The sequence below is a fragment of the Micromesistius poutassou genome (assembly GCF_964030765.1).
Source record: "Micromesistius poutassou genome assembly, contig: SCAFFOLD_4695, whole genome shotgun sequence".
NCBI classification, from domain to species: domain Eukaryota; kingdom Metazoa; phylum Chordata; class Actinopteri; order Gadiformes; family Gadidae; genus Micromesistius; species Micromesistius poutassou.
In genome coordinates this window covers 7,433-19,756 of record NW_028180099.1, presented here as the reverse complement: position 1 = coordinate 19,756, position 12,324 = coordinate 7,433, and the positions used below count along the sequence as shown (strand labels likewise).

Genomic DNA, 12,324 nt, shown 5'->3' with positions numbered 1-12,324 from the left:
TGCTCCTGCTGTCGCCGTCCTGGTTCGGCGACTCGGGATCGGCTCAGCTGGACGGAGCGCCACCTTCCAAAATAGGCAAGAGTCCAACCGACTGACCGCCCTCGCCGTCGCCAATCGCCATATTTTTGTCTTATTTTGATGAGTATGATCCACCTGCTAGCTCCAGGAGAAAACACATCCACAAGGGATCCAGCCATGTGGGATGATTTGTTTAATAATTAAGTTATTGGTTAATTGGTTACTTTTGCGTCTTTATTTGTTAACTGTATACATTGCAGACATGCAGACACAGACAAATCTAACGAGGTACACTCAGTACCAACTCCACCAGGCAGGGAAATGGTCTACCTCACCAGTAGCTAGCTATAGACTCAAAAAGTTGCGTGTGACCAATTCAACTCCTGTTACATATTGCGTAGTAAACGTTGTTTTTGCTTTCCTTAATGCGTATTCATTAATCAAAATGCAAAATAGTATCAGAATACTTGTATGTACTTCGGATACTCTGCCTTCTTCACTGCTTTCAATGTTCAATGCATCATGAATGAGACAATAACAACACAATTAATCATTCCTCCTTAACAGCCGTTGTAGGTGCAGGGATCGGTGGTACTGCGACAGCCCACTTCCTGCGGCAGCATTTCGGACCAGAGGTCCAGATCGACGTGTTCGAGAAGGAGGAGGTCGGGGGTCGACTTGCCACAGTCACTGTCAATCACAATGACTACGAATCCGGAGGCTCCATCATTCACTCCCTCAATCTCCACATGCAGGACTTTGTCAAGCAGCTAGGTGTGTTTACCGTTAGGTTCACAGACCTGTACACACACACACACACACACACACACACATGCAGCAATGTTAGAAAAGATCCTGAGAGGGAGTGAAGATAAATATCCAGTTGGCCGGCATAGAATTTGGCTAATCTGTATCTTCAACAACAGGAGTGGTGGAGATAACTTTCCATAAGCAAATATGAAATTTTCCATAACACTCCAGGTGTAAGGAACCATCCACCACAGAGTGTGTAAAAAGCTTCCTCTAGTATCTTGTTTACCTTCTAACCCTGATTCTCTGAGCGTTGACCTGTCCTTTTACTGGCCCTGTGGCCCCTGCCCTACCAGGGGCCCCTGCCCTACCAGGGGTCTGTAGGACCGTGCCCGCTGAGACACAGGGGTCCCTTCTGAGGAGGGACCAACTATATTGGCCCTTTGAACTCCTTTCCAATGTCATTGGATGTTTGCATTAAGTACTGACAAATGTGTTGCCATGGAAAACACAATGGTAATGTTTTAAAGGTTTATTTCAGTGTTTCAACAAAGCACCAGTGCGTTATACATAAGGAAACATGCGTGAGTACGGTGTGCCAATTCCCCACACAGTGATATGATCGATAAAACAAAACTGCTTTGCGGCGTGGGTGATTTTTTTTTTTTGCTCGTGCCGCCCCCCATGTAATGCCGCCCCGGGCGGCTGCCCGCTTTGCCCGTGCCTGAAACTGCCACTGTCTGTGGGCGTTCCATGTACGGTGAATTCCCCCCCAAACTCAGGGCTGAAGTACCGGCGCAGCGTGGCGGGCAAGACGGCGGTGTTCGACGGGGATGCGGTGGTGCTGGAGGAGACCGACTGGTACCTGCTGGACCTGTTTGGCCTCTGGTGGCGCTACGGGATCAGCTTCCTCCGCCTGCAGATGTGGGTGGAGGAGATCATGGAGAAGTTCATGAGGTGGGTGGTGTTCTCCATCGCTGACCCACCATGGGTACCCTTCAGGAGGAGGGCGAGGTGTTCATTGTGCGTGTGTGTGTTTGTTGTAGGATCTATAAGTACCAGGCGCATGGCTATGCCTTCAGTTCAGTGGAGGAGCTGCTGGCCTCCCTGGGTGGGAGTGGCTTCATCAACATGACGCAGAGGCCACTCTCTGATTCGCTGGTGGAGCTGGGCGTGTCCCAGCGCTTCATCGATGAAATCATTGCACCCATCATGAGGGTCAATTACAACCAGAACGTCAGCATCCCGGCCTTTGTAGGTGAGGAGGGGAGAGGTTAGAGTGGGTTGCAGGAATGTTCTTGTCAAGGGTGAGCTTGAAGAGCTTTCAGTATATTATATTATATATAAGTGTTTCTGTTTTATTGTCTTGCTGCGCTCCCTGTGATGGTCCACGACAATAAATTAAGATGACATTGGGTTCACTTGTTTAAAGACACTCCACTCTGGTGTCACCCAAGGTTTGCACGCAGCTTTCAAATGTTGAGCAGAGAAGAAAGATTGTGTGTGTATGTGTGTGTCTGTGTTTTCAGGTGCTGTGTCGCTGGCCGGCGCCCAGACCAACCTGTGGGCGGTGGAGGGCGGTAACAAGCTGGTGTGCTCCGGCCTCCTGAAGCTGGCTAACGCTAACCTGCTGCAGGCCCAGGTCACCAGCATCTCCCCGCTCCACACAGGTAGCCTGGTGTCCACCAGATTCTGACCCCCCCCCCCCCCCCCCCCCCCGCCCCCCCCAGTGGGGAGCAACGTGGTTTCATAGGCTTGTGTTCCTCTCTTCGACCCTGAAGGAGAGGCGGTCCAGTTCCAGCTGGGCTTCACCACCGACGGAGAGACCCGATCCGAGGCGGCCTACGACGTGGTCGTCTTGGCGACGCCGCTCCAGGACAGCGCTGACTCGGGCGTCCGCTTCCACGGCTTCTCCCCGCCGCTGGCGCCGCTGCCCGGCGCCTACCAGCACACGGTGGCCACCGTGGTCCACGGCTACCTCAACACCTCTTTCTTCGGCTTCCCGGACCCCCGCCTGTTCCCCTTCGCCAGCGTGCTGACCATGGACGCCCCCGAGCTCTTCTTCAACAGCGCCGCGAGCGTGTGTCCCGTCAACATCTCCGCAGGCTTCCGCCGCAAGCAGCCGCAGGAGGCGGGCGTGTACAAGGTGTTCTCGCCGCGGCCGCTCAGCAAGGCCCAGCTCAAGACGCTCTTCAGGTGGGGGCACACACACTCAACACCGCAGGGACCCCAGCTTCATGGAGAGACTAGTGACCGCAGACAGGATGCTGGTCTTAAAGAGCACTAAACCTCAGGGCTAGAACCACACTACGATAAACCAACCAACACTGAGAATACATGAGGAACAGAATGCACAACCACACTACGATAAACCAACCAACACTGACATGAGGAACAGAATGCACAACCACAAAAAGATACATCAACAACAACATCAACAAAATAATAGATTTGGAATAGAATGAACAACCATAAATAAACGATACAACATCAAGAATACATTAGGAATAGACAACATATAGTAATAGTACAACCATAATCAAACGATAAAGCAACATCGACCATTCCCCTGACCCCCCCCCCCCCCCCCCCACAGGTCCTACTACTCGGTGCAGCTGACGGAGTGGCTGGCCTACCCCCAGTACAGCAGCGGCCAGGGCCTGCCCCCCGTGGAGCTGCACCCCAACCTCTACTACCTCAACGGCATCGAGTGGGCCGGCAGCGCCATGGAGATGAGCTCGGTGGCGGCCAAGAACATCGCCCTGCTGGCCTACCACCGCTGGAACCGGCAGGCGGACATGGTGGATCAGAAGGACCTGATGCACAAAATCAAGACGGAGTTGTGATGGAGGCCTGCGGACGGGCCCGGGCCCCGGAGGAAGTCTCCTGTGGCGCCCCCCCCCCATCCAGGACTCACTGAGAGGGCGTTGGAGATCGGGGAGGGATATGTTACGGAGTGTGTGACTGTGTGCTTCGAGCCCATCCGGGTGTGGGGGGGGCGTTAGAAAGGTCCTCTGAGACCACTAAGGGAGGCTTCCTGTGGAGCTTGTTAAAATGGCTGGTCAGTTGTGCGGCGCTGCGTAACGCAGACCTCCAGAGTGTCCTCATGTGGCGCAGTGCCCTGTAGCGTCTACTGCTTTGTTGAACTTCCTCAGCCTCCTTTTGGTTGCGTTACAATATGAAACCATTATTAGTAGCATTTATGTGTTTGTATTGAGAGGGTCGACCGATTCTCCACGGGACCATAGGCCCCTCTGGAGCGGGGCTGGGACTATGGGACCCCTCTCCATTGAACATCAGGCGTAACAGTTGCAGCAGAACTGTCACCTATTCTGCCGCTGAATGTAGATCTGTGTAGCTTAGTTTAGCTTTGCCTAGCCTAGCTTAGTGTACCTCTTTTTTATATTGGTTGCTATTAATACTTTTTTTATTTATTATTTGTATTATTATTAACATTTTTACTTTATAATTAGTTGTAGTATTTGTTTCAGTATTATATAAGAAATGAATGGCATGTGTGTGATCTGACAAGATCAGTTCATTACCTAATTAATTACACTCATGCTAAAAACAAGATAAAAAATATAAACCAATATCTAAGTTAACTTCATTGGCAATGCCTAATAACTACATTAGACATTACTACATTATATTATCTAGAAACTATGCAGTTAATGTATTTGCATACATTATCTGGTAAGCTCCAGTGGTCTTCCTGTTGGTTTAAGATGAAACCTTAACTGAGGAATACCTCAGTTAATCAAATACTTAGCACCATTATTCAAATTCAAATTCAAATTCAAACAAACCTTTATTGATAACAATAAACCCCGTCATTGTACACTTGCATGCACAACGAAAGCAGGCCATCGACCAGTCCATTATGCCTGTGAAGAACCATGTTTAATGAAGACAAGTTGAATACATCCACAAACAAGCTTACATACATTTACAACCACTGACAATCCAGAAATTGAATTTATTTGTATCCTTGCTTTCTGAAATTAATCTCATTCCTTTATGCGATTAATTAATATTGCAATATCCGAGCTAGCTACTGGTTCTATGTAAATCACCACTTACGACTACTCTATAAAGGCCAACCTTAGATTATTTATCTGGCAACAAGGAAATATATGTTATTGTTCCAAATCCATTTCCTATTGTGTTTCATAGCAGTGTGACTCAGCAGTATTTAAAGACTGAAGTGGGCCCGTTATCCATCATTAGAGACTAATTCAGAACAGCAGCGTTAACACCGTGTTGTATACAGTGTTTCATACCTCTATAATACGATTCAAAGAGGCCACATGTAGGCTTCCACACTGCAGCTACTGTTAAAGCTGCATCTTGCTGAAGTGACCAATGGTCTGTCAGCTGAGAAATGGACCGTCGCCCACTCAGACACTGCTGCTGCTGCTGCTCTTTTCTGGTTCAAGTCATGTTGTTCAAATAGCAACTCATCTTGAAACCCTGTTGGCATCTTGATCAATATCTTCAAAAGGGAGGACCATAATTGGGGTGAGCAATTCAACTCTGGGCACGTGAAGAGACATTTAGTTTTGCTTTATTTTGCTGTGGGGAAAAACTATTTTGTACATGTGTGGCTGTAGGAAGTATTGGTTTTACAATATAATGATGTGTACTTAAAGAGAAAGGTATTGTGTGGACAAAAGTGGAGAAAAACATGCAATGTAAATCCCTGAAAACATCTTAGTGTGTAAAACTGTATTTTTAAAGATAGATAAAAAATAGGTTCTCAATTCCATCACCACCTCTCTATATTACACAACCCAGTTCCATCCATGTAGCAAATCACACCATAAGGGTTCATTTGTAAAACTACATTGGATTATGGAGGCTGTCACATTATTTAATAAAGCTAATATAAACATCAATACTTTTATTCAACTCTTTTGTGGCATGTAACGTATTTGCAGTATACAATTGGGGGGACATAGTCTGTATGCCATTTAATGTCTTCTTATCCAGGATCAGCAACGGAGAAGAATGAAGCAACATAATCCTCCCAGACTCTTAATGCTGCCCAGCCGAGATCCACTGTTACATCTAGTGTACCTGCTTGTCCCTGTCTCTTCTTAAGGAGAACCACACAATGCTTATTCTACAGATCACCACATACTCACCACCAGACTACACACTACACACAACTCCAATGTCCACACAGTCAAGCTGTATGTAAGCACGAGCTTTAAACCTAACCTCGTTCTGCTCCTCAATGACCTCAACCTGTATTTCAATTGGGATGAACGTCTCTGCGAAACACCACGACAAGTTAACAACCAACATATGTAATTGAGCGTCTATCTGCACACATCCGACTCCATCCGTCCTACCCCCTCCTCACTAACCCTGGTCCCTCGTCTCTGCCGCTGGTTAGATGTTTGCCTTTGATCCGTGACTTGGCCCCCATAGACGCCGGTAAACCCGACAGACGAGACAGCGCCGGCCCTCTGGCCCGTCCTCCTATTGCGGTGCCAGGCCTGGTGCCTCCGTCTCCGTCCCACGTCACAGTCCTGGTCTCTCCCCTCCCCGCCCATGTGCTCCTCTATGCAGTGTGCGAATTATACCATGGTCTCCGGGGAAACATTTATATGCATATAAATGTTTTTATATGCATACATTAACAACAGTGTTTGAATTACGTGGGAGCCAGAAGGAGCCTCCCATAAAGTGAGGACTGGCTCCCATAAAGGCAACAAAGTCAAAAATCTGAGGGGGTCTCTCATATCTGAAGGTGTCTGCCATATGTGGCATTGTAATTTAATTTTAAACAACGCGCATTATCCATCCCCGTGCGGTCTCTTACCATTAAATACGTTAAATTAAAATGTGCTTATATATTTTCTTACGAAAGTTGTTTTGTCTTTTACTGGTTAGGCCTACGTCCCCGTTAATCCACTCTTCTGACAAGTGCGTTCCAACTTTATCAGTGAGGACAAGGCATTTAGCATCCCTGCAAAGAGAACATCCTACGCATCCATCCTTGGAGAATAGCCATGGTACGCGTTTGATCTACTCATCCCACTGTTGGCTGGTCCAGCCGGCCGGGACCACCCCAGCAACTTCGCACCCCCTATCTCCAGCAGCAGTCGGGAAGGAAGAGGAAGAGCCGTTGGGGTGGTCATCAGCATCATCATCCTCTTCCTCATCTCCTTCGACCTCTACTATGGTTATCTTCTTGGCTCTTGGCTCGTCTTGTTGTGTCTCTTTAGCCCCCACATTAACGTTAACGTTAGTGGTCAGGTTAATATTAGAACTAACGTTAGCTGCCTCTTCTCTCGGCTTTGTTGTAGCACATACCGGTAGCTGTCAAAGTCAAGGCCCACGGGCCTAATCCGGCCCGCAGTGTAATTTAATTTGGCCCCCCAGATAATATCTAATGTCTATCAGAACTGGCCCGCCGGTATATCGCATTTCAGCGTTAACGCGCTGACGCGCGTCTTGGCGCGTAAACCCTGGCGCGTCAACGGACCCTGTTATAATGCAATGTCCCCAATTAATGTAATGTAATTGACTTTGTCCAAGATTTCAATTTTGGCCCACTGTATTTGAGTTTGACAGACCTGTTGTAGCAGCATAAGTCCCAACGTCCGATGTGCTACCACCAGCTACAGACGGCTGGTCCTCTTTTTCAGCTTGTTTGGACGTCTTTTTATAGAAATCGCCCAAGGTGAGGTGAGTATTTTAAGCAAGTTAACTAAACAAGCTTGTGTGGTTGGGTAGTGGAGCTGCAGGCAGCGCCCCCACGCTTTGAGCGGCTCTAGCGCGGTAATAATGACAAGCATTAGGCTACTTTGTTTTCATGAATCATAAACTCAAAATATAATTTTATTTCACTTATTTTACACCTTTGAGAAAAACATTCCCAAATAGCATTTACTAGGATATCATATCAATATTTTAGAGCTCCCCCAAAATTTCACAAACCATGTTTCCAGGGGAGACCGTTTGAACAGGATGTATTCTGGAGTGTTCTTCGACCTCCGTTGCGATATGATTATGTTCCCCTTGTTTCTTGTTTTGTTTTAATAAACCAAGGTTTATTATATGTTTAATCAACTTTGAAATGACACGCAGTAATGCAATAAAAATGTAGTTTATATTGTAAACTATTCAATATAGTAGGGAACCAACCTCCCTAACATATTGATGATAGACAGTTGGTTGGACACACAGTTGTTAAATGGGACCACAGTGTCTGATGTAATGTTGCTATGCAATGTTGTGTTGAGAAAACACGAAGAAACAAGTAGGCTATTTATTTCTTATTTACCTAACCTCAGTGTAGGAATTATAGGCCTTAAAATCTACCTCCTGCTGTGATTGACAGCTAAGGGTTCGCATGATATTATGAAATATAACAGGATATGTAACATTATGAAGCATTATGAAATTTAATACGTTGAGGTTATTGCTGTGAGACATTTTTTTAATAATCCTGAAATATCATTGAAAACATTGAAACCACACATTTCTATATTATTTATTAATTTATATATATAAATCAAATTTTTTATATCGTTTTGCTTTGGTCCCCTTACCAGGTGGTTACAATATAAGATAATATATTATAATACTGAAGAATAATGAAAATGGGTAATTGCATGGTCAATACACTGCATTACAATGTTTTAGTTCAAACATGCAAGTCATGAGTAATTTTTACTTTTTTAACTCTCGGCAAATGATTGTTTAACTATGGCAGATTATGAGCTCATATTGAAACCTTAAAACACACTCCGGTGGGAAAATATTGAAATATGTTTGCAATATTTTGAACACAACAGTGGAGATTGGCTGTGATAGGCGGACGGTGCACCTCGTGACCCAGCAGTCACGCGCCTTCCAGGAACCCGTCAGGAAGAAGAAAAACAAAACAAACCCGAGCTCTGCGCGTGGACTCCATTGAAGACCGCCTGCACGTCAACACACAGGACCCCGCACGAGGTCCCCCGCCGAACTAGACCCCCCGTCACTCTTCTTCAGTGAGTAAGCGGTCCGAGGGACCGGATCTGAAAACTTTACCGGGCGGAACGTGAGCGTTGGGTCGGGGACACGGTGCAGCGGAGCGTTAGCTCGCAGGCTAGGCTCGCGTCGGACCTGCTGGATGAAGGGGGCGGACGGAGGCCAGAGTGGAGCCGAGGAAAGGGAGGAAGGGGAGGAAGGGGAGGAAGCAGGACTCAGAATATTAAACATTACATGGAGAAGGGAGAAGGGGGAAGAATACCGAGGTTATTCTAGCGGGGGTTTGTAGTAGTTTTTCTACTAATGTTTTTAAAGCACAGTTAAGGGTTAATTCAGCAGCTCTCCGTCCAACACGCTGTCAGAACACCCTGTCATTCTGTCTTCATCAGATGGTGACAGTGTGGAGGTTCATGCCCCCCGATAGCAGGAGGTCCACCTGTACTTCTATAGGACATGTGTTGGGATCGAAATGTACAAGTTACAGAAGTGGACACTTTGTCCTGCGGTTGGTCTTCACTAATTAACGCGCTACCTCGTTATGAAGCTGGTGTTGACCGCATGAACATGACATCCGTCAGTGTCCCAGTCTGCTCGAGACCACGGTCCATGCCCCCCGCCCCCCCCTTCCCCGGAACGCTAGAGCAGCTCGAGACCACGGTCCACGCCCCCCCCCCAGACCGCTAGAGCAGCTCGAGACCACGGTCCACGCCCCCCCCCCGGACCTGATGGAGGAGCTCGTGAGCGAGAAGGTTCCATGTGATCGAGGCTCCGTACAGAACATCTCGTTCTCGCGGTCTTAACGTTTTATTTATTCACCGTACGTTAACGTTCTGCTTTGTTGTGAGTGTTGGGTTTGGTTTGCTGGTCTGTTTGGTTACGCGTATTTTATTAGATAAATGCTGGTCCGAGATTGGCTTTGTTTATTGGTGTGTGTCGAATAACGATAAAGCATCAGAGTAATCGAGCATTACCATGTTTAGGGGTTAGTAGATGTTAGTAAATGTGTTTGGGACTGGTAGAAGCTATCTAGGCCAAACACAGGCCTCCGAATTGTTTATCTTCTGTCTCCATCTCAACCTAGCTTGAAATGGGTTGTGTTTATCGTGAAGCAGCGATTAGAGTGACAGCATTGCAGGGCCATACGTAAAGGCTCAGGGGCGGAACTGGAGCTTTATTCGACCAATCCTGTGCAGGACTTACGTGGGTGTGGGCGCAGTAAAACTAGTCTGAGGATTTGTTTTGTTTTGCACAGACTGTATCTTGACGGTAGACTGGTGGCAACTGGCAAGGCTTTGCTAGTGGTGCCTGCATAGAGGTGGGTGCTTTTTTAGGTGACATGTTTTAAGCATTTTAACAAACTATTTTGTATTAGTCTATTTAATTTAAAAGGTAATCCGAACGAAACATAAATTGTAACCTACTTATGACACGCGTTAGGTTAAAAAAATGGGATTTGGGAGAAATTCATTTTCTGTATGACATTGTCTTGTGATGCTGTCATTATTTATTATTAAGCTTCTATGCCTAATTGTGCAAGAAATGCTGGGTTTTGTCATGACTGGATACGGCTATAAAACATACATACATTAACCACCAAGACCTAGACTCAATAAACCGAGGGCCCAGCTCACCTTCGCCTGCTGTCTTAAGAGACTTACAGAAGTAAGCACTGTATGTTATAGACTCTGCACCAGGGCTGAACAACGACAACAAATAAAATATTACCTCATAACTAGTGGTTGTTAAACCACGTTGATATTGCATCTCAACCAAATACCAATTCTCATGCAATACCCACCAACAGAGGATTAACGGTATGCAATTGTAATTGTTACATATACCATATTTGATTGGTACTGATACTTTCTTTCGTTGTCACTTTTGTAGCAATGTGTATACAATACATTTAACATAGAGGAGGATATAGAAAGTATGAGGGTTAGTTATATACAAAGCTTTTACTTTTTATGTGGATAGTACTTGCCAATAATTCTATCTTGCAGTAATGGTCAATAAGTTGCGTGTTTTCAGTATTAAAGTACAAGGATTAACTTATGTACTGATAATAATAGGCTATTTATTCTCATCCTGCTGTGTGTGTGTGTGTGTGTGTGGGGGGGGGGGGGGGGGGGGGGGGCATGGGAGAGGTTCTTAATGGTGAAGAAAAGTTCCCCTGACCCTGATCAAATGTAGCATGATGCAGGAAATGATGCAATTCTTCTGTTCTTGTGGTGAGGTTCATGCTTGTCTAGTGTGTCTGTCTGTGTTTGCAGGGGCTTACAGCAGAATACTTGGTCATCTGTTAATGCCCAGGCCCTGGGGTTACGTTTAATAACTTTAAGTCTACATGCCCATGGGCATCAATGGGCCATTGTACCAGCACAGCCACCTTCCCAGGCACTGCCCCACGGCTGTCCTCATGAACCAGCTACCCATTCAACTAGTTTCATTTTAGCCTTTTTAGTTTAGTTAGTATACACATCCATGTGTTTAGTATCTTATCCAATACAAGTTAGCATGTGGTTTGTAGTATTATCAACAAGAAGAAGAAATGAAACACACAGTGTGTTCAGAAAGGAAATGCATGTGCTGCATGTGTCATTTTCAGTATAGCGGAAAAGGCATGTTGGGATGGGATGTAGCATTGTCTAAATGGAAGTCGTTCTTTCAAAAACACATGAGCCAGATGTGGACATTTAACAACACTCTGATAATAAATACAAATATCATATTTTGGTTTCAGAATTAGCAGCTCACTGCACATAAAGTATCTTGGAGCTCTGTACGCTCTGAGGAGGTGAGAGGCCAGCCTTAGAGCTCTGTACACTGAGCAGGGAAGAGGCCAGCCTTAGAGCTCTGTACACTGAGCAGGGAAGAGGCCAGCCTTAGAGCTCTGTACACTGAGCAGGGAAGAGGCCAGCCTTAGAGCTCTGTACACTGAGCAGGGAAGAGGCCAGCCTTAGAGCTCTGTACACTGAGCAGGGAAGAGGCCAGCCTTAGAGCTCTGTACACTGAGCAGGGAAGAGGCCAGCCTTAGAGCTCTGTACACTGAGCAGGGAAGAGGCCAGCCTTAGAGCTCTGTACACTGAGCAGGGCTGTTGAAACAGAGGAGGGAAGAGGGTAGGAGATGAGGGCTGTCGTCATTGGGCTGATGAAAGATGTGGAAAGAGAAGGACTGAGGAGAGATGAGAAGTAGCTGACTTGGACTTCCTGTTATGCTGAATTTTCTGTCCATTGCACAGTGCACATTGTCACTTGTTGAAAGCGAGGCGGTACTGTTTGGTATGTATGTACACGAGCAACTCTTGCATCTTGCTCGTTGCAGGGAAGAAGACCTCAAGCTCAAAGACAGGCGTCACATCAAGAGGCGTAATAAACGTCACAGTGTTGTTTGACAAGAAGTGTTTGAGCATGCTCAGGTTGAGTTGAAGGGTTTTTAGCTGTGACTCCAGAATACATTTGTAGTAGAAGGAGCTGTTGTGTAGGTCCACATTAATCAGTAAACAATATAGACCATCTTCATGTTGCCTTTTTAAAGACTGAATCAGCATCCATTGTTTTGCCCAG

The 12,324-nt window shown here is 46.3% G+C and overlaps 1 protein-coding gene across 1 annotated transcript; it reads left to right on the top strand.

Moving 5' to 3' along the window:
• Positions 1-585: 585 nt before the first annotated feature.
• LOC311371148 (prenylcysteine oxidase 1-like) lies at positions 586-3,651 on the top strand (the record flags this gene model as incomplete). Its single annotated transcript, XM_084489363.1, has 6 exons — positions 586-792; positions 1,551-1,725; positions 1,815-2,026; positions 2,298-2,438; positions 2,550-2,964; positions 3,365-3,651. Coding segments are annotated over 6 exons (1,400 nt in total), but the record flags the coding sequence as incomplete, so codon positions are not given.
• Between the last annotated feature and the right edge of the window lie 8,673 nt (positions 3,652-12,324).